Source organism: Lemur catta, chromosome 1 (genome assembly GCF_020740605.2).
Source record: "Lemur catta isolate mLemCat1 chromosome 1, mLemCat1.pri, whole genome shotgun sequence".
In the NCBI taxonomy this organism is placed as follows: domain Eukaryota; kingdom Metazoa; phylum Chordata; class Mammalia; order Primates; family Lemuridae; genus Lemur; species Lemur catta.
Window position 1 is genome coordinate 219959189 of NC_059128.1, and position 21892 is coordinate 219981080.

General features: G+C 48.7%; 2 protein-coding genes across 3 annotated transcripts in view; both read left to right on the forward strand.

Moving 5' to 3' along the window:
* The window catches only part of LOC123647424 (mucin-4-like), a gene marked incomplete at its 3' end in the record, with an annotated part of 27615 nt that extends 15224 nt beyond the window's left edge, over positions 1–12391 (forward strand). The window contains exon 2 of the mRNA XM_045564902.1: positions 6411–12391. Coding sequence (XP_045420858.1) covers positions 6411–12391 — 5981 coding nt within the window. The remainder of the gene's footprint in view (positions 1–6410) is intronic.
* The window catches only part of LOC123630445 (mucin-4-like), a 26874-nt gene continuing 17350 nt past the window's right edge, over positions 12369–21892 (forward strand). The window contains exons 1-9 of one of the 2 annotated variants that reach the window (XM_045540059.1): positions 12369–13931; positions 14079–14207; positions 14531–14683; positions 15989–16122; positions 16846–17010; positions 17759–17914; positions 18487–18558; positions 18979–19109; positions 20749–20837. In XM_045540059.1, coding sequence (XP_045396015.1) covers positions 12407–13931; positions 14079–14207; positions 14531–14683; positions 15989–16122; positions 16846–17010; positions 17759–17914; positions 18487–18558; positions 18979–19109; positions 20749–20837 — 2554 coding nt within the window. In that variant the 5' untranslated portion in view covers positions 12369–12406. The remainder of the gene's footprint in view (positions 13932–14078; positions 14208–14530; positions 14684–15988; positions 16123–16845; positions 17011–17758; positions 17915–18486; positions 18559–18978; positions 19110–20748; positions 20838–21892) is intronic. The other variant, XM_045540058.1, reaches the window with a different exon arrangement.

Below are 21892 nucleotides of genomic sequence, written 5' to 3' on the forward strand. Positions count from 1 at the left end.
GAACTAAAATTTGCATCCCTGCCACAGGCCAGTGGTTGGGAGGGGCAGGGTAAGTTTTTTGTTATTTGTGCAAGAGAAGATGGCCCAGCCCCAACCTGGTAAAGGGAGGTCATGGGATTGTCTTCAGCAGAGATGGGACCATCGATCAATCAGAATCACCAACTGTAGTTGAACAGCAAGTGTCTGAAGCTGAGAACCCACCCTTTAAAAATTCTGTATTTCTGCTTATCAGGGTGAAGGTATTTCAGACAGGAGTCTCCATCCTCCTCCTTTACTGGCAAAGTAATTAAACTTCTCTTTCCTTCTCCTCAAACCATTTGTTCTTGTTCTTCTGATGCAGCCTCAAGTGCCGAGCTTTCAGTAACAACATTTATCAAATATTTTTCTGTATCTGCTGAGATGATCACATTTTCCCTTCCATTCTATTTATTGGTGATTTACATCAATAAAGTCTTATCTTCATCTTTCATTTCTGGTTTAAACTCAGCTTGATCATCATGTCCTTTTTAAAATTCCAATTTGGGGCCGGGCGCGGTGGCTCACGCCTGTAATCCTAGCTCTGGGAGGCCGAGGCGGGTGGATCGCTCGAGGTCAGGAGTTCGAGACCAGCCTGAGCAAGAGTGAGACCCCGTCTCTACTAAAAATAGAAAGAAATTATCTGGCCAACTAAAAATATATATACAAAAAAATTAGCCGGGCATGGTGGCTCATGCCTGTAGTCCCAGCTACTCGGGAGGCTGAGGCAGTAGATCGCTTAAGCCCAGGAGTCTGAGGTTGCTGTGAGCTAGGCTGACGCCACGGCACTCACTCTAGCCCAGGCAACAAAGTGACACTCTGTCTCAAAAAAAAATAAAATAAAATAAAATTCCAATTTGGCTTGCCAGTATTTTGTTTAGGATGTTTCTATCTATATGATTACTGAGGTTTATTAATCTATAGTTTTTCTTTCTTATACTGTCTTTGTTTGGTTTTGGTATTAAAGTTATAGCGACCTCATAAAATTAGTTTTAGAGCATTCCTTCCTTTTCTAAACTCTGGAAGAGTTTTTATAAAATTGAAATTACCTATTCCTTGGATGTCTGATAAAAATTGCCTATAAAGTCATCTTGATCTACCTTTTTGGGGGGGTGGATAGATTCTTTTTTTAAAACTGCTGATTCTGTTTAAAATGGTTTATATTCAGGTTTTCTATTTTTTAAATTCATTTTTGAAAAGCCATATTTTAAAGGAAATTGTCCAATTTAAGTTTTCACATTTTTTAGCATAAATTCATCAGAGCATTGTCTCTCTTCAAATTTTTTTCTGAAGTTATGTCCTCTTTTTATTTCTAATAATCTTCTTTCTTTTTTTTTTTTTGAGACAGAGTCTTGCTGTGTTGCCCGGGCTAGAGTGAGTGCCGTGGTGTCAGCCTAGCTCACAGCAACCTCAAACTCCTGGACTTAAGCGATCCTACTGCCTCAGCCTCCCCAGTAGCTGGGACTACAGGCATGTGCCACCATGCCCGGCTAATTTTTTCTATATATATATTTTTAGTTGGCCAGATAATTTCTTTCTATTTTTAGTAGAGACGGGGGGGGGGGGAGGGGGGTCTTGCTCTTTCTGAGGCTGGTCTTGAACTCCTGACCTCGAGCGATCCACCCGCCTGGGCCTCCCAGAGTGCTAGGATTACAGGTGTGAGCCACTGCGCCCAGCCAATCTTCTTTCTTTCTTTCCTTCTTTCCTTTGCCAGGATTTTGTCCATTTTATCTTTAAAGAACAAACTTTTGGCTTCATTGATTCTATTTTTAATTGCTTCTATGTCAAGTTCTGTTCTAATACTATATTCTTCATTCTGCTTTCTTTTTCTTTTTTCTTCCTGATCTTTCTAGATCACCTTTTTCACTGGTGGTTCCAGCTTTAAGTAGGGGAAACTCAATTCACTCAATTTTGATCTAAGGTCTTGTTTCCTTTCCCCTTTCAGTCTTTAAAACCCAAAGCTGTAGATCTCAGAAATCAGCAAATTGCCTAGGGGCACTGACTTACTAGCTTAGTTTTCAACTTCTTCACTCTTGAATGTTTTTCTTTCTTTCTTCTGATCTTAGTTCTGTATTAGAAAACTCTTATTATAACTTATCTGGTATCAGCAGGTTTTATAGTTAAAGAAGCTTATCTCTTCTGCCATATTGCTGAAATGAAGCTATACCACTTTTGTAAACAAACAAAAATCTTTACTTAAAAAAAGTGGACTGTGCTATCATGAAACTAGCTGCCAATATTGGTTTTAGCAGAGGTGATTCAGGCTCTGAAAAGACATTAATTGCTAACAATCTACAAGTTCAGAAAGTTTGGCACATAAATAGCTTCTGTTTGCTCAAAGCCTGATGATAGACAAATGTGCTTAATTATGGCCTCAGGGACATGAAATACGGTTAACAATAATTGAGTAGAGAATGTTTTTAAATTTAAACCTTATTTGGAGAAACCAAGTTTTGCAATTTTATTAAGGAGAGAGTTTGGAGTCCTATAAACAAATCTACTGATAATTCTGAATAAAGAAGGTTCTCTTTTAAAGTTGAAACAGAGTCATTTTGAATTAAGTAAGAGCACAAGGACCTCCTAGAACAGCTCTGCCGTTCAATCCATGCCTTTGTCCACATTGGCTTAGAAGTGTGTTAACAGTAAGTAGTTACTATTAATAGAACACAGAAGCTTGCAAATGAGTCACTTGTTTTCTAATAAATTAGAGCTGATTCATAATCATTCATATTCACTTGAATGTGTAAATTGCTCTCTTAAGAAGAAGACAAAGTGGTCGAATTACAGTCAATTCCAGGAAGTATACTTGAACCTAAATCCTTCTCTGAGAGTTTCTCTCTCTGTGAACTTCATCCCTCCAACCAGCTGTGAGCACTGAGGTTAAAAAAAAGATTTGAGAATAGTTAAGGACCTAATGAACACCAAAAAGAGTAAGTTTCTAAGAAAAAAAAGACTCAAGTTTTCTTGGATTCTTCTTGGTTTAGAAGACTCAGATCTTTAAGATAAAGTTCAGGAGGATGGTGTGTAGCTAATAGGTGCAGTAAAATATTTTGAACAAAGTAAGTTGGTATTTAAACATTTGGCCTGGGAAATAAATTGGAAAAAGAAAAGTTATGGCCAATTAAATTAGCATCATGTTAGGAGGTGACCAGGACTAGAGTATGCGCGTTTACTCCTTAGGTTTCTGCTAGATTGGGACAGATGTTAAAAGTGAAAAAAAAAAAGTAGAAATTTAATTTACTTTTAAAAGAATGCTATGATTCAAATTAAAAGAGTTAGCACAGCCTATAGCGAGGGCGTTGTCTTCCTCCCACTAGGGAGTTTAAAACAGCCTATTCACCATTCTAGTCTAATCTTGCCTTCTTCCTTACAAGAAAGACAGCTGGGAGTCACAGATGTCTTACTCACTTGATTCCTGGGATTTTTTTTTTTTAACAATTTGAAGCAGCCCTGATCAGGGGCCTTCCTGTGTGGGAATCTGGCACCTGTACTTCTTATTCTTTATTGTAGAATTTTTGCTTTAAGTTTCCCTCCAGGGAAGTGTCTAAACCTCTGACCTGGAGCAGGTATCATTGGCCAGATCTATCCCCAGGGCTCATTCAGCATCCTCCCCACCCCCCGCCTTCTAACTGGCCACCGTGGATACACACTGTGGTATGGAGCTGAATGTCTTCCTTCTATACAGGTATTATTTGTTGAGAGACATGGCCTCCATCTTTTTGCACCTCTCAGGGCAGCTTTAAGAGAAGGAATACTTGGCAACTTTAGCAAGTACTTTGGCCACTTCAAATCACATCATATATATTAAAATTCAATTTTATTTCCCAATTCCTTGAAAAAAATTTGATGATATATTGTCATTTGAAAAGGACATTTACATTACAGGATTTTTCAAACAACTAGTTTATGAGTTGACAAATTTATTTTTGAGGCCCTAAAAGTCTATCAGAGCCCTCAACCACCTGGAGAGGTATCTCTGCTGAATATTAACCTTAACACTCTGATTGTTTTGAATTTTGCTAATCATGAAAAATTTTCTGATTAAGAATTTTAAATCTGGCTGTTGCCACTTTGGAGAACAGCTCTGTTCAAAGAAACAGCAGTGTCTTAGCCTTGATGTCCATATTACTTAGTAGAACAATACCTCTTAATAAATGGAAAAGAGTTTTCAATGAAGAACCAAATGCTGCAAATTTGTTAAAACTGGGTTTATTGCTGTATCTTAATAACTGATGTAACAAAAAAATTTTAGTATCAACAAGAGAGTTGAGTCAAAAAGTAGTTAGCTCTGTGCTTTTTTAATAAACATTTTACTTTTTGGAAGCTAAAGATAATTTCCATGGAAAAACACCAATACAAGCTGCCCAATCTAGTGTAAAATATAAAATGAAATTAGATTGTTATTGATGAACTTCTATTGTGCCTATATTTTTGTCAATATGCCTAGACTTTTGTCAATGCCATGTGGTAAAAGGGCCATGTTATGAATTTCATAGGCTCTAGGCACTTATGCCTTTCTGGGCCCCTTCCTCTATAAAAGAAAAAAATTAGAATTTTTTTTTTTTTTTGAGAATGAGTCTCACTCTGTTGCCTGGGTTAGAGTGTCGTGGCATCAGCCTGGCTCACAGCAATGTCAGACTCCTGGGCTCAAGCCATCCTCCTGCCACAGCCTCCCCAGTAGCTAGGACTATAGGCATGCGCCACCATACCAGGCTAATTTTTTCTATATTTTAGTAGAGACGGGGTCTCACTCTTTCTCAGGCTGGTCTTGAACTCCTGAGCTCAAGCGATCCTCCCGTCTCAGCCTCCCAGAGTGTTAGGATTACAGGTGTGAGCCACCACACCTGGCTCAGAATTAGAAATTGTATTTTATAACTGCGTTGGACTAAAGAGTAGCAATCAAGGCTGGATTCATTAATTATTATGTTGATATTTGTTTTTCTGATTATAAAAGAAGTTAACATGAAAACATTTTTGTGGGTCCCCAAAGGTACCTTGGGCCCCAGTCCCTGTGGCCTCTGAGCCTCACCAATCCATTGGCGTGCTGGCCACCATAAGGTCATGGCACCCTGAGAAGCTGCTCACTAAGATTTGCCTTGAGCTCAGCCACAATCCTCCCCATGTGATTTTGAAAACAGAACAGAATGCACTCTCACCCCAGTTAAAAAGAAAAAGTGAAGCAGGAAGGGGAAGTTCTGGATCGCAAGTAGTGGGACCAATGGGTGGCAAAGGACTGCAAGGACTGTCCACGGGGAAACCAAAATGAAATAAAAATAATTATATATCTGAATATAAAGCAGGGACCCTCCTCCCCTCCCCAAACCCCCATTATTCCAGAGAAGAGGGAGTGTCACTTTAACTGGAGTCCTCATAAACTCTCCTGTATAATTGGGTGCTCTCTCAGTTACTTTATACCAGTGGTCCACAACATTTTTGGCACTGGGGACTGGTTTCATGGAAGCCAGTTTTTCCATGGGGGGTGGGGTGGGGGGAGGTGCATGGCAAGTGACTGGGAATGGCTGTAAATACAGTGAAGCTTCATTCCCTTGCCCTCTGCTCACCTCCTGCTGTGCAGCCTGGTTCCTAACAGGCCGTGGGCCTGTACTGGTCAGTGGCCCAGGGGTTGGGGACCACAGCTTTATACTGAATAAACAAAGCTGTTTAAGCAAATGTCAATAGCATATAAATTCAGGGAGGTAGGGCATTTTACATACACAAATTCACAGCATTTTTCCTGCTCCCTGTTCTCCAAAGAAGGTCTCACTGGGCCAACAAGTTTCTTGGGCTTTTCAAATGGGAAATGGAGATAAATGAGGGACTAAAACAGGATCACAAGATCATCCCTAGGGTGAGAGATTTGGGGAGGTGGGATTAGGAGATGGATTGAGAAGAAAAACTGATAGGGGTAAGTACAAGATTAAGGAGAACAAAAGAAGGCTATGAAAAATAAAGAAAGCTACTCATCTACTTGGTAGGGTTTAAAAAATATATGATAGGACATGGGGGTAATATGAGATTTTTTGATTGCATGATCTGTGTGTGTATTTTAATTAAAAACTGTTGAGAGACTGAAGCATGTGGATCTTGGCTTATAAGCTTTACTTGAGGAAAGTAAAAGGTGCATTCAATAATGCCATTATAATCTTTCCAGAATAATCTGTAATGTAAGTAAAATGTTAGCACATGTTATTTATTGTAGTATCATTTGTCAGAAACTGCCTGGCTGTGTTGGCAGAATTCTTAGCTATGGATAAATAAATAAAGCCTTACAGCCATCATTCTGTGGCTTTGTGACATAGAATGCTTCACATACAAAATAGATGGGTAATAAAATGTTCAATTTCACTGCACTTAAACTCTCAAGTCTCATGAATACCTTCTATCTTATATTTAAGGAAATTCCACAACAGTGACAACACCACTTACCTCAAGTGAATACAGCCCTAAAAAGAGCACTTCTCAGGAGACAACCCATTCAAGTGAAACAACCACCTCATCCCCTTCCAGTGTCAGCAACATACCCCGGACAACATCAGAGGTGCACAGGACATCAACCTCCACAGACACCACTCTAGAAAACACAGGAGAGACATCAACAACTGAAAGAGGAAGACTTACATCACTCACCCTAGAGATCTCAATGACAATGGCACAAGAAACACCATCAAAAACATCTTCAAGGATATCTACTCAGGAAACAATGGAATTTTCTCAGAATTCACAGACTCAAAGCATGGAGACCACCAGAGAATCTCAAGCCAGCACCCTCACGCAGGTGACCACATCAACACTTTCATCCTCTTCCAATGGGCACACTCTAACTGAGACCATTTCTCAAGACACGTCCCATTCAAGTAAAACAACCACCTCATCCACCTCTGTGATCAATAATACAACCCTGATGACATCAGAGGTGCTAAAAACAACAAACTCTGCAGACCTCACTCTAAAAACAACATCAACATCTGTAACGGGTAGTATAATGGCATACCCCTCAGCAGTCTCACTAACAGATGCACCAGAAGGACAATCAACAGCAACTTCTTCAAGAACTCCCACCCAGGAGATGCCAGAATCTTCCCAGAGCCATCAGACTCAGAGCACAGACACAACCAGAGAACGAGAAGCTAGTACCTGCCCACAGGTTACCATAGCAAATCCTCCATCTACTCAATATGGACACCATCTCACTGGGACTATTTCTTCGACCATTGCCCACATAGGTCACACTCAAGCCACACAGACCGCACAAGAATCCCAAACCATGAGGTTGGTCTCCCCCGTGACTGACACCATCAAGAAAGTCACAACTACAGCTTCTTCTTTTATACCCAGTGGATACTCACCCTCAGGAAGTGTTCCCCAGGATGCATCCACCCCAGGTAAAGTGACAACCTTCACCCCAGCACCCTCTGGAGATGGTCACACAACCCAGGCCACAACCACAGGATTGTGGGCAGCATCAACCAGCCCTGACATCTCTCTGGAACGCTTAGGAGGCACATCACTTTCTGTAACAGGCACCATTCCTCAGGTCACTACTGTAGTCTCAACAGCGGGGGGTCCAGGAGGACAATTGACATTGCCTTCTGCCAGCACCTCACCTGATGTCACACCAGCCATTACCCAAGCCCATCAGACTCAAAGCACAGAGACATCTGGAGAAGCACAGACCAGCAAACAGGCCTCCTCCATATCACACACCATCTCAGCAGGCACAGCTACCCCTTCCTCATCCATGGCAAGCGACAGAACAACGTCAGGAAGTGTGTCCTCAGAAACGCCCACCTCAGGTGGATTCTCAAGCTTCTCACCGACTCCCTCCAGTGACAGCCAAACAACTCAGGGGACAACTGAATTCTTGTCTACCTCAACCAGTCATGATACCAGTCCAGGAGATGAGGGAATGGTGTCTGTGATTGTTCCCAGCACCTTTTCCACCACCTCTAAGGTCTCAATTTCAGAGAAACTGACAGAACAGTCAAGCACAACTTCTTCTGGCACCTCTCTTCAGGAAATGTCAGCCATTCCCTACATGCCTCAGACCTGGAGTATGGGAACTAGCGGAGGATCTGAAACCATGGGCTCAGGGTCCTCCCAGGTGACTGACATCTCCTCAACGGTCACATCCCCACCTCTTTTATCCTCACCAAATGGACTCACATCTCCACAAACTGAGACCCACACCCTGTCACCTTCAGACAGCAGCAAAACCCTCATCTCCACCCCATTCAGTGAAAGCCACCAGAGCCACACAATAATGCCCACCTTGTCACCTGGGACTATGGGAGGGCCACCTGGTGTCGGTTCCACCACCTTGAGAGCTGTGGCCTCTCATTCTCCTTCCACAGTTTTGTCCACCACTGAAGAAGTTCTGACATCAAGCACAAGCTCAGTCACCCAAGAGAACATGACTACAGTGGTCATTCCCCCTGTACATTCTGGCAGCATCTCTTTGACAAATACCACCCAAGTCCCCACCTCCTCAGTAGGCATCTCAAGCACACCCAGTTTTCATCATCCTGCCACTACTCAAAGGGTAGTCTCTACCACCAGCCCCAAGATGAGGTCAAGCTCTGTAATTCCTCCCAATACCCCCAGCAGTGCAGCAAGCTCCACACTTACTGTGGCAGGTGAATCTACCTCCCACCCATTATCCAGGACCAGTCCTGTGACCTCTTCAGAAACCAGCACTTCACAACCAATGACGGCTGATGCCTTCACTCACACTCACATTCCTACCTTTGCGGTGTCTCCATCCAGTCATGCTGACCCAGCAACAGAACTGCAGTCTACAGCCACGAAGCCTGTCGCCACCCAAGCAACTGCAACAGACATCTCAGAAGCTGTTGCTAGGACCACCACCTTTGACATCTCTGCAACAGCTGGCCCAACAAGGCAGTCAATGCCAACACCACTTTTTAGCACCATCTCTGCTCAAGAATCTTCCACTGCTTTCCCCATAGGTCACACTCAAGCCACACAGACCACACAAGAATCCCAAACCATGAGGTTGGTCTCCCCCGTGACTGACACCATCAAGAAAGTCACAACTACAGCTTCTTCTTTTATACCCAGTGGATACTCACCCTCAGGAAGTGTTCCCCAGGATGCATCCACCACAGGTGAAGTGACAACCTTCACTCCAGCACCCTCTGGAGATGGTCACACAACCCAGGCCACAACCACAGGATTGTGGGCAGCATCAACCAGCCCTGACATCTCTCTGGAATCCTCAGGAGGCACATCACCTTTTGTAACAGGCACCATTCCTCAGGTCACTACTGTAGTCTCAGCATTGGGGGGCCCAGGAGGACAATTGACATTGCCTTCTGCCAGCACCTCACCTGATGTCACACCAGCCATTACCCAAGCCCATCAGACTCAAAGCACAGAGACATCTGGAGAAGCACAGACCAGCAAACAGGCCTCCTCCATATCACACACCATCTCAGCAGGCACAGCTACCCCTTCCTCATCCATGGCAAGCGACAGAACAACGTCAGGAAGTGTGTCCTCAGAAACGCCCACCTCAGGTAGATTCTCAAGCTTCTCACCGACTCCCTCCAGTGACAGCCAAACAACTCAGGGGACAACTGAATTCTTGTCTACCTCAACCAGTCATGATACCAGTCCAGGAGATGAGGGAATGGTGTCTGTGATTGTTCCCAGCACCTTTTCCACCACCTCTAAGGTCTCAATTTCAGAGAAACTGACAGAACAGTCAAGCACAACTTCTTCTGGCACCTCTCTTCAGGAAATGTCAGCCATTCCCTACATGCCTCAGACCTGGAGTATGGGAACTAGCGGAGGATCTGAAACCATGGGCTCAGGGTCCTCCCAGGTGACTGACATCTCCTCAACGGTCACATCCCCACCTCTTTTATCCTCACCAAATGGACTCACATCTCCACAAACTGAGACCCACACCCTGTCACCTTCAGACAGCAGCAAAACCCTCATCTCCACCCCATTCAGTGAAAGCCACCAGAGCCACACAATAATGCCCACCTTGTCACCTGGGACTATGGGAGGGCCACCTGGTGTCGGTTCCACCACCTTGAGAGCTGTGGCCTCTCATTCTCCTTCCACAGTTTTGTCCACCACTGAAGAAGTTCTGACATCAAGCACAAGCTCAGTCACCCAAGAGAACATGACTACAGTGGTCATTCCCCCTGTACATTCTGGCAGCATCTCTTTGACAAATACCACCCAAGTCCCCACCTCCTCAGTAGGCATCTCAAGCACACCCAGTTTTCATCATCCTGCCACTACTCAAAGGGTAGTCTCTACCACCAGCCCCAAGATGAGGTCAAGCTCTGTAATTCCTCCCAATACCCCCAGGAGTGCAGCAAGCTCCACACTTACTGTGGCAGGTGAATCTACCTCCCACCCATTATCCAGGACCAGTCCTGTGACCTCTTCAGAAACCAGCACTTCACAACCAATGACGGCTGATGCCTTCACTCACACTCACATTCCTACCTTTGCGGTGTCTCCATCCAGTCATGCTGACCCAGCAACAGAACTGCAGTCTACAGCCACGAAGCCTGTCGCCACCCAAGCAACTGCAACAGACATCTCAGAAGCTGTTGCTAGGACCACCACCTTTGACATCTCTGCAACAGCTGGCCCAACAAGGCAGTCAATGCCAACACCACTTTTTAGCACCATCTCTGCTCAAGAATCTTCCACTGCTTTCCCCATAGGTCACACTCAAGCCACACAGACCACACAAGAATCCCAAACCATGAGGTTGGTCTCCCCCGTGACTGACACCATCAAGAAAGTCACAACTACAGCTTCTTCTTTTATACCCAGTGGATACTCACCCTCAGGAAGTGTTCCTCAGGATGCATCCACCACAGGTGAAGTGACAACCTTCACTCCAGCACCCTCTGGAGATGGTCACACAACCCAGGCCACAACCACAGGATTGTGGGCAGCATCAACCAGCCCTGACATCTCTCTGGAATCCTCAGGAGGCACATCACCTTTTGTAACAGGCACCATTCCTCAGGTCACTACTGTAGTCTCAGCATTGGGGGGCCCAGGAGGACAATTGACATTGCCTTCTGCCAGCACCTCACCTGATGTCACACCAGCCATTACCCAAGCCCATCAGACTCAAAGCACAGAGACATCTGGAGAAGCACAGACCAGCAAACAGGCCTCCTCCATATCACACACCATCTCAGCAGGCACAGCTACCCCTTCCTCATCCATGGCAAGCGACAGAACAACGTCAGGAAGTGTGTCCTCAGAAACGCCCACCTCAGGTAGATTCTCAAGCTTCTCACCGACTCCCTCCAGTGACAGCCAAACAACTCAGGGGACAACTGAATTCTTGTCTACCTCAACCAGTCATGATACCAGTCCAGGAGATGAGGGAATGGTGTCTGTGATTGTTCCCAGCACCTTTTCCACCACCTCTAAGGTCTCAATTTCAGAGAAACTGACAGAACAGTCAAGCACAACTTCTTCTGGCACCTCTCTTCAGGAAATGTCAGCCATTCCCCACATGCCTCAGACCTGCAGTATGGGAACTAGCGGAGGATCTGAAACCATGAGCTCAGGGTCCTCCCAGGTGACTGACACCTTCTCAACGGTCACATCCCCACCTCTTTTATCCACATCAAATGGACTCACATCTCCACAAACTGAGACCCACACCCTTTCACCTTCAGACAGCAGCAAAACCCTCATCTCCACCCCATTCAGTGAAAGCCACCAGAGCCACACAATAATGCCCACCTTGTCACCTGGGACTATGGGAGGGCCACCTGGTGTCGGTTCCACCACCTTGAGAGCTGTGGCCTCTCATTCTCCTTCCACAGTTTTGTCCACCACTGAAGAAGTTCTGACATCAAGCACAAGCTCAGTCACCCAAGAGAACATGACTACAGTGATCATTCCCCCTGTACATTCTGGCAGCATCTCTTTGACAAATGCCACCCAAGTCCCCACCTCCTCAGTAGGCATCTCAAGCACACCCAGTTTTCATCATCCTGCCACTACTCAAAGGGTAGTCTCTACCACCAGCCCCAAGATGAGGTCAAGCTCTGTAATTCCTCCCAATACCCTCAGCAGTGCAGCAAGCTCCACACTTACTGTGGCAGGTGAATCTACCTCCCACCCATTATCCAGGACCAGTCCTGTGACCTCTTCAGAAACCAGCACTTCACAACCAATGACGGCTGATGCCTTCACTCACACTCACATTCCTACCTTTGCGGTGTCTCCATCCAGTCATGCTGACCCAGCAACAGAACTGCAGTCTACAGCCACGAAGCCTGTCGCCACCCAAGCAACTGCAACAGACATCTCAGAAGCTGTTACTAGGACCACCACCTTTGACATCTCTGCAACAGCTGGCCCAACAAGGCAGTCAATGCCAACACCACTTTTTAGCACCATCTCTGCTCAAGAATCTTCCACTGCTTTCCCCATAGGTCACACTCAAGCCACACAGACCACACAAGAATCCCAAACCATGAGGTTGGTCTCCCCCATGACTGACACCATCAAGAAAGTCACAACTACAGCTTCTTCTTTTATACCCAGTGGATACTCACCCTCAGGAAGTGTTCCCCAGGATGCATCCACCACAGGTGAAGTGACAACCTTCACTCCAGCACCCTCTGGAGATGGTCACACAACCCAGGCCACAACCACAGGATTGTGGGCAGCATCAACCAGCCCTGATATCTCTCTGGAACCCTTAGGAGGCACATCACGTTTTGTAACAGGCACCATTCCTCAGGTCACTACTGTAGTCTCAACATCGGGGGGCCCAGGAGGACAATTGACAGTACCTTCTGCCAGCACCTCACCTGATGTCAAACCAGTGATTACCCAAACCCATCAGACTCAAGCCACAGAGACATCTGGAGAAACACAGACCAGCAAACAGGCCTCCTCCACGTCACACACCATCTCAGCGGGCGCAGCTAACCCTTCCTCATCCATGGCAGGCGACAGAACATCAGGAAGTGTGTCCTCAGTAACGTCCACCTCAGGTAGGATCACAAGCTTCTCACTGACTCCCTCCAGTGACAGCCAAACAACTCAGGGGACAACTGAATTCTTGTCTACCTCAACCAGTCATGACACCAGCCCAGGAGCCGTGGGAATGGTGTCTATGATTGTCTCCAGCACTTTTTCCACCATCTCTAAGGTCTCAACTGCAGGAGAACTGACAGAACAGTCAAGCACAACTTCTTCTGGCACCTCTCTTCAGGAAATGTCAGCCATTCCCCACATGCCTCAGACCTGGAGTATAGGAACTAGCGCAGGATCTGAAACCATGAGCTCAGGGTCCTCCCAGGTGACTGACACCTTCTCAACGGTCACATCCTCACCTCTTTTATCCACAACAAATGGGCTGACATCTCCACAAACTGAGGCCCACATTTTGTCACCTTCAGGTACCAGCACAACCCTTATTTCCACCGCATTCAATGAGAGTCACCAGAGCCACACAATAATGCCCACGTTGTCACCTGGGACTACTGAAGGGCCACCTGCTGTTATTGGCTCCACCACCCTGAGGGATGTAGCCACTCATCAACCTTCCACAGTTTTGTCCACCAGTGGAGAAGTTCTGACAACAAGCACAAGCTCGATCACCCAAGAGAACATGACCACAGTGGTCATTCCCCCTGTACATTCTGGCAGCATCTCTTTGACAGATACCACCCAAGTCCCCACCTCCTCAGTGGGTGTCTCAGGCACATCCAGCCCTGAGCATCCTGCCACTACTCAAAAGGTAGCCTCCACCACCAACCCCAGGACAAATCCAATACATGTAAATTCTTCAGTCAATGAGAGCAGTAGCACTGGTTCTACACTAACTTTGTCATTTTCACCTACAATGTATCCTTTGATCAAGACCACTCTTGAAACTTCTTCAGCATGTGAGTATTGTCATAGACGCTTTCCTGATCTACAGCCATCCATAGACTCTGCTTTCTCTGACTCTGCTTTCTCTGGTCATGTGAGCACAGCTCTCACCATATCGAATTGGTGTACTTCAACTAGTATTTCTTGATTCTCTCAATCAGCCCCTGGTCCTGCAGTCACCTGGAGCTCCCACACCCTATCCACAGGTCTCACCTCTCCTCTGTCTGTTATCAGCAAATCCTCACCATCCACAGCATCTTCAAGCTCCCCTATGAATCCTGGGGCTTCAGGTAGGTGGGATTTCCCTTGTCTCTATCTCTTATAGCAGCCCCATTTGGCTCAATTCAGTCTAGAATTAGCTGAATTAGCATCACCCAGCTAGGGTTGAAGTCAGGTCCACCAGAGGATGAAGTGAGTGGGGGAGCGATTGGTGACAGGGTCACCACCCCTCTGCCCTAGCAGAAAACTGCTTATGTAGGGAGTGGCTTGGGAGCAACGAGCAGACAGACAAGAAGGTTTCTGGCTCTCTCTTCCAGCTCCTGATTTCTTTGAATCTCGCTCTGATATCCTCTTACTGTAAGACCCACTCCTGTGTCTCTCCCTGCATGTCCAGTAACAACCACAGCCTCACTGAGGACTGACGGTGGGAGAAGCACGGCAACACCGCTACCCTCAACAACCTCCCAGACTCTTCCCACCTCCACCCCCAGCACATCCACGGGCAGCCATGCAACAGCTTTCCCAGTCCCTCTGCAGCCGCAGAAAGGTGAGTGACACAGCACAGCGAGACCTCTTCACTGCAGTGGAGCTCGCTGTACGGGGGGTAGTGGTGAGCTGGTTGCATCTGCCAGTGAAGGCCCTTGTGGGTGCTTGGAGATCCAGTTCTCTGGGTATGTCTACCACCCATGTGGGCCATGGGAATCCCACTGCTCCCTGTATCCCCCAAGAGGGGTGATGCCACCGAATGCTCAGTCTCAGCCTGCTTGCTCACAGTCTCTGCTCTCTCGGTTCAGAAGCGCCTTATAGGGGATAGTGAGACAGCACTAGAGCTGGGTGCTGAGGGCTGGCTTTGAGCATGGCACTCAGCTAGGAGCTGGACATAGAGAAATGATCGTGACGCCACTCAGCAAAGGCCAGATCAACTGTCCGGGTAGATGCAGTTAGAGGGATAACCCCAGGGCATTAACCTCACACAGTGGGAAGCCCCTGTGAGATGTGGGGATGGGTTTAAGGTGAACAGGAGGCTTCCTGGCAAGAATGAATAGGAGCCAGGGGAGGATGAGCACCCCAAGCAGGGAGGAGGGTCTCAACCACTGGAATAAAGATCTGGAAGTGAGAAGTAGGCCCAGTGCCTCATGGAGAGGAGAGCCCCAAAGCATTTGGTGTGGCTGAAAGTAAGGAGAAGAGTGGTGAGTGGTGTGCAGGGGAATCCTGTAGGTTAGCGGAATCAGGGAGGACACAGATTTGCATTTTACAAAGGGCACTAGGGTGGGCGAATTTGCAGGGTGTGGGTGAGGAGGCCAGGAGGGCCATGGAGCAACCCTGTGCTACTCCAAGCAAGACCAGGTGAGGGCGCCAAGGAGCCGGCGGCTGCCAGTGTGGAGGGGAGGAGGCCCGCTGAGAAATATTTAGGACAAGTTTTCCCAAACCGGAGCCCAAGGACCTCTAGGGGGCCCTAGGACAAATTCTACTGGGTCTTCAAGTTTGTCTGGAGAAATATCACCTTAGGAGACAAGTCTCATTCTATAGAAAGGTCTTTCAATCACTAATCTTCACTGCATCGGACTTTTGTCTTTTGACCCTTAAAAGAACGGTGACTACCAGAACAGATGCAGGATATTTGTTGATAATCCGACAGCGGGACCTGTTTTTCTCCAAGCTGGGGAAGGATGGGAGTCCCAGGTTGGGGAGTGAAACGAGGAGACGTGTTAAATGCGAGCGGAGAGGGAGACAGGAGACCTGGATGGTGCCAGGCTCGGGAGCAGCATGGGGGAGGCTTCGGTGGTCCCTCCCAGCCCCGGAGAAGGTCAAGGCCCCTGAGGACCCCCTACTCTTCTGTGTCCTGGCCCAGGCGTTTCCCTCTTCGCCTACGGGCCGCGCGTCGGAGACCTGAAGTTCGTCAGGAGGACTGAGGACTTCACCTCGCCGCTCTTCGCGCCCCGGATCGGCTTCCCGCTCGGCTCCTCGCTCCGGGATTCCCTCTACGTGAGTCCCCGCCGGCCGCAGCGCGGACCGTGGCCTGTGCACCCCGGGCCGCGTCTGTCCCCAGCTCCAGGGAGGACGGAGGCCCTCTGTAGGCACCCGCTCAGCCCGCGGTTTTCCTTAGCGACAAAGAGGGCCCCGCCAGCCCACTGCTGTCTCCCGGGCCTTTCATGAGTAAGAAGCTACACTCGGGGAAACCTGCCTGGTGTTCGCCGTCTCCATCTTCCACGATTAACCTCTGGTCCCCTGGTCCATGTCCCCTGGGGCGGAGCGGGAAGGGCTGTCCCGGCCCCTGTGGGCCGCAGGGAGGGCTCAGTTAGGACACTCTGAGAGGGCAGCACAGCGGTGGGGTGAGGGGGGCAGTCCCTTTAGCCCCATCTGGACCTGTGTCACAGGCTTCAGGATGGGCTGAGGGGACGCACCTGGAGGTGTGTGCCCTGTGAAGGGATGGTCTAGGGCCAGGGGTCTATCACCGAAGTGGGACAAAGCCCACCGCCTTAGGCAAGGAGGAATGGCCTGAAGGTGAAGGGTGTTTGTGTGAGATTATTACCTAAGGGCTCTCCCACACAGGAGATGGATAAGATGACCTTCCGGGGGTTGTTGACATCGGTATGGTTCTACCCAGAGAGGACCTTGGGGTCACTCTTCCAAGGAGCCCGCCCAAGGCTGAGACGTCTCCTCCCCACCTGTCTCCCTGAGTGCTAACCTCGAAAACTCTGTGCTCAGTTCACAGATAATGGCCAGATCATTTTCCCCGACTCAGACTACCAGATTTTCTCCTACCCCCACCCACCCCGAAGAGGCTTCACAGGCTGGGACCCTGTGGCCCTGGTGGCTCCGTTCTGGGACGATGCTGACTTCTCCAGCGGCTGGGGGACTACGTATTACCAGGTGAGCCTTTCACAGCCTGGCAGTGGGATCCACCAGCAGCCGCAGGAGGGCTGTATGGAGGGCGTGGCAGGTGGCACTGCTGTCAGAACCTGGGCTCCTGTCTCGGCTACCGATGAGACATGGGCGTGGGGAGGGAGCAGATGAGGAATATCAAACGGACTCAGGAACGCCCAATCCCGAGAGCACCTGCAGGGGACAGGGATAGGGGTCGGCAATTTAGCATTTGCTTTTAAAATAAGGCTGTAGAGGGTCTATCCTAACAAGTCAAGCAGGGCCCTCCTGTGCTCCTGCATTGGGTTAATAGTTCCAACCAGTAGACGCATGCAATGAAAGCTGCTGCAGCAAAGGCGTTTCGTGCCCTGCCGTGGACAAGGCACTGTAGAGGCTCCAAAGATGGAGAGACTCATGCCTGTCCTCAGGAGCCACCAGGCAGGGGTGGGGAGGAAGAAATGGGCACAAGTGCTCCGAGAGAGCCAGTTTGAGCTAAGACATGCATGGGTTCCAGTCCAGAGGACTCCGACTTCTGGGCCAGGATCTTGCATTCCACACTGCAGGCTTTCCTGCAGCCCAAATTGAATCCATCTTCAGATAAGAGGAGCTAATTGTAAAAGTGTAGGCCTGAGACAGGGAGGGATGGGCAACAGGGGTGGACTAGAGTGAACAAGATCCCCAAGCAGAAAGTAGGGGGTCCCCCGGGAGTGGTGAGTGGGGCCCTCATTCCTTGTTCTTATCTGCCTCCCTTTCCTAGGAATACGAGACACTCTATGATGAATATTACCCGCTAGTCCAGGAGGTGGAGTCTTTGATTAAAAAGGTCACAAACTCCTGGGACTACAAAGCCAGGTGGACCCTGAAGGTCACATGGGTCGATGCCCCCACCTACCCCGCCGAGTGGACCTTCGGGGTGAGTGAACCCATAGACAGCTCCCCGTAAGCCATCTGGGAGTCAGACATCCTAGAATGCTAGGCAGGGGCTACTCTTCTAGAATCTTCTCTGGAACCATTGCTGGTTACGGCAACCCCTGCACCACCACCATTTGCTGAGCACTCACCAGGCACCAGGCCTGCCTCAGCTGTTCACTTACCTGACTTCACAGCAGCCCAGCAAACTAGGTGTTGTTAGGTTGAAACAGGAAATGGCATTTTTGTAAGTCAGAAATATCTGGCTATGGGCAATTTCATATATTAATAGATCAACCTGATATTAAATATTATCTGCATTTTAGAGATGAGGAAGACAATGGTTAGGAAGGATAAATGACTTGCTCAAGGTCACCCAGGTAGCAAATGACAAAGCCATGCCTGGAATGAAGGTTTTTCTGACTCCAAGCTCTGGCTTTTAACCACGGTGCCACCCAGTGGGAATGGGGCACACCACAGTCTCCTCAGCCTGCCCTCTGAGGACACAAAGGTTTTACTGCTGCAAAATTCTTCCTCATGTCTCGTCTAAAGCCACTCATTCCTTCATTCACTCAGCAGAAGTTCACTGATGACCCATTTTGGACAAGGCGTGTGCTTTCAGAGAACCTCCAGTCTCACCTGCTGCAGGTACTCCATGCTCTTCAGGTGGAGGGGACAATTTGGACAATGTCCTTCAATGTCCCCAACAGAGCTAATTAAGCCTCTCCCTGTCTCTGGTGTCATGGCTAATCTCTCAGGTTCCTGTAGCTTTCTCTAACAAACCCTCTTCTGATTGGATTGTAACCCAGAGCCCTTTATCTCCCCTCCTGGGAAAAGAGTCACAAAAAAGGCAAGTCCCCCATGGTAAATGCTTTGCCACCCAGGAGAAAAGCTGCCCAAACTGATCCCAAACTTGCCAGCATTTTAGGCCCGTGCCTTTGCTCTGCACAGCCCAGGAACAGGGTATGTGTGTGTTGGGGCAGGGGTGTGGGACGGGTCGGGGGACATCAGGGAGGAGACCCCAGATCTCTCACAGGCATCCTGTGTTCGTCTCCCACCCACCCCCAGACCAACACCTACCAGGCCATCCTCTCCACGGACGGGAGCAGGTCCTACACCCTGTTCCTCTACCAGAGCGGCGGTATGCAGTGGGACGCGACCCGGCGCCCAGGCACCTCCGTCCTCATGGGCTTCTCCAGGTGGGAAGAGAGGGGCTGTCAGCGCAGAGCAGATGGCAGGAAGAGGGGCAGAGTGGGCTTTTGCTGCACGCGCACTCCCGTCCCTGGGACACGGCGCCGTCATCCTTGCTTCTGCTTCTGATGCACGCTGGCTCCGGTTTCTGCTGGGGCCACGCACCTTGCTATTTCAGACTACAAGCTCCTCCACTCGTCCTGCCATGCTTTTTCCCATCCCAACCCTGTGCTCTGCAGTAATTCCCAGAGCCTGGACTTCCCTGGTTTCTGCTAACACTAGCTGGCCTCTCTTGACTTCTCAAATATTGTAATAAATACCAAGACTGATTACGCTAAGTACTTCATGCACGGTAGTTCCTTTGATTATCACAATCACCTCGTGAGGTAGATACTGTTTATTATCCCCACTCTACCGATAAGGAAACTGAGAAACAAATAGATACACAATTTGCCTGAAGTCACAGAGCTAGGAAGTGGCAAAGTGGGGACTTGAACCCAGACCTCAGAGGCTGGAACCTGCCTTCCTGACCTGAGGATGACCCACTGACCCAGGGCACCCAGCAGCTTATGTGGAGCCAGCGGTGAAGAGGGAGGGGAGGGTGGGGCTGTGGGCAGCTGAAATGTGGGTTCCCAGTGGGGGTGTGTAGAGGTGGCTCAGGCTCTGACACAACACTTCTCAGTCATATGTGCCCATCTGCTGATGTGTGACAAGCAGTCGTGAAGGTCACACTTTGCTCCTGCTAATTGCCGCAAATAGTTTTCTGTTCAGGTTGCCCCTGTAATGACATTGCTTTCGTTAGCTTTTTGACATGCTATGAAGGAGAAAGGAGTGGAATGACCCAACTAGCTAGGAATTTCACACCATCCAAGTACACCCAAGGGAGGTGTCATGTAAGTGTGTGTCATCTAGCTGGTGTCAGAGAGGGAGAAAGTCGGGAGTCACTGCCCTGCAGCATGCACCTGGGGTGAGGCTGCCATGCCAGGCCTTCCTGCGTCCTGGAGCAGTGCCGGGCCTACCACTGGGGATGGCAACGGTGGTGGTGGAGGTGGCGGCATGCATTGTAACAAGGCTTCACTCGATTCTGAGGGATTTACAAATATCACTGCATTTAATCCTCACAATGTTGTGAGGTAGATGCTGCTGCAGTCCCTTTTACGTAGATGTGAGAACTTAAGAATCAGAGAGGTTAAGTAATTTTCCCATGGCCACCAAGCTAGTAAGTGCTGGCATCAGCAGCTGAACCTGTGACTGCCTAACTCCAGAGACCAGCTCTTAACCATCACAATGTACTGTCCCCTACAGTATGTCCCTCTCCAATCCCTGGTTTAAGGGAAACAAACAGAAAGGAGGCCTGAACTCTGTTGTTTTCACACGCCTGCCTTATGACCAGGTGGACCTGCCAGTTTCCTGCAGTTAGTGATCAGACGATCAGACGTGAGATAAGTTAGAGCCTCCTGCCCTCCCAGCCATCTCCTTGCCTCTCCCGCTTGGTGCTGGGCTCAGACACTTGGGCTGACTGAGCAACTGGCTGGCCAGCTGCTGTCAGACTGACGAGCTGAATGAATTCATAACTTCCAACGGGGGCGGGGGTGGGGAAGAGCCTGTGCTGTAGCAGAGGCCTCAGGGTCTTCCCTTTGCCTGCAGTGGAGACGGGTATTTCGAAAACAGCCTGCTGATGTCCCGGCCACTGTGGGAGAGGTATCGTCCAGACCAATTCCTGGATTCCAGCTCAGGTAAAAGTGCCACCTTGTCATTCTTGATCTGGTCTCAGGCCCTCTTTTGTTCTCCCTCCGTACACCATGGGAGTCCTAGAGAGCAGCTGGCAGCGTCTCCACCATTCCCAGGGGCATCCCGCACTTCGGACCTCCTGCCGGTCTAAGCTGGTACCTGCCGCATCCCAGGAGGTGCAGGCCGAGGGGGGCTCTCCGTGGGGGCCCGGTCCTGGGAGTGAGGACAGGGGTGTTGTGGGAGGCAGGGGCCTGAAGGGGCAGTTCGGACAATACTCAGGTGTCTGGTACACTAGAGCGGGAATGGGAACCCAGACAAGATCCCTTACGGGAATTACCAAGGGAGCTCCAGAGGTCTGGCATTCACTCAGTCATCATTTATTCAGCACCTGCTGTGTGCTGGACACTGTGCCAACCGCCAGAAGAATGAATAAAAGGAAAAAACCAGCTAGGTTTGCTCTCAAAGAGCTTTCACTCTGGTGAAAAGACTTATGGGTCAGGAGCTGTCCTATCCATGACTCAATGTGATGTCCAGAGGCCCGAAAGGGAAACAAATTAGTTTCCGAAATATGATAAGACAAAGGACGCTTTAGCATTAGAAATTAGTCATGGAAACTGTGAGGTGCAAATGCAGTTCTATTTGTTCTGTGGCAAAAACTTTTGGTAATCAAAAACATAAGCTTGCCGGGCGTGGTGGCTCATGCCTGTAATCCTAGCACTCTGGGAGGCCGAGGCGGGCGGATCGTTTGAGCTCAGGAGTTCGAGACCAGCCTGAGCAAGAGTGAGACCCCGTCTCTACCAAAAATAGAAAGAAATGATTTGGACAGCTAAAAATCTATATAGAAAAAATTAGCCGGGCATGGTGGCGCATGCCTGTAGTCCCAGCTACTCTGGAGGCTGAGGCAGTAGGATCGCTTGAGCCCAGGAGTTTGAGGTTGCTGTGAGCTAGGCTGATGCCACGGCACTCACTCTAGCCCGGGCAACAAAGTGAGACTCTGTCTCAAAAAAAAAAAAAAAAAACATAAGCTAAGTCAAATCACGCGTGCCATCTTGTGGCCCGG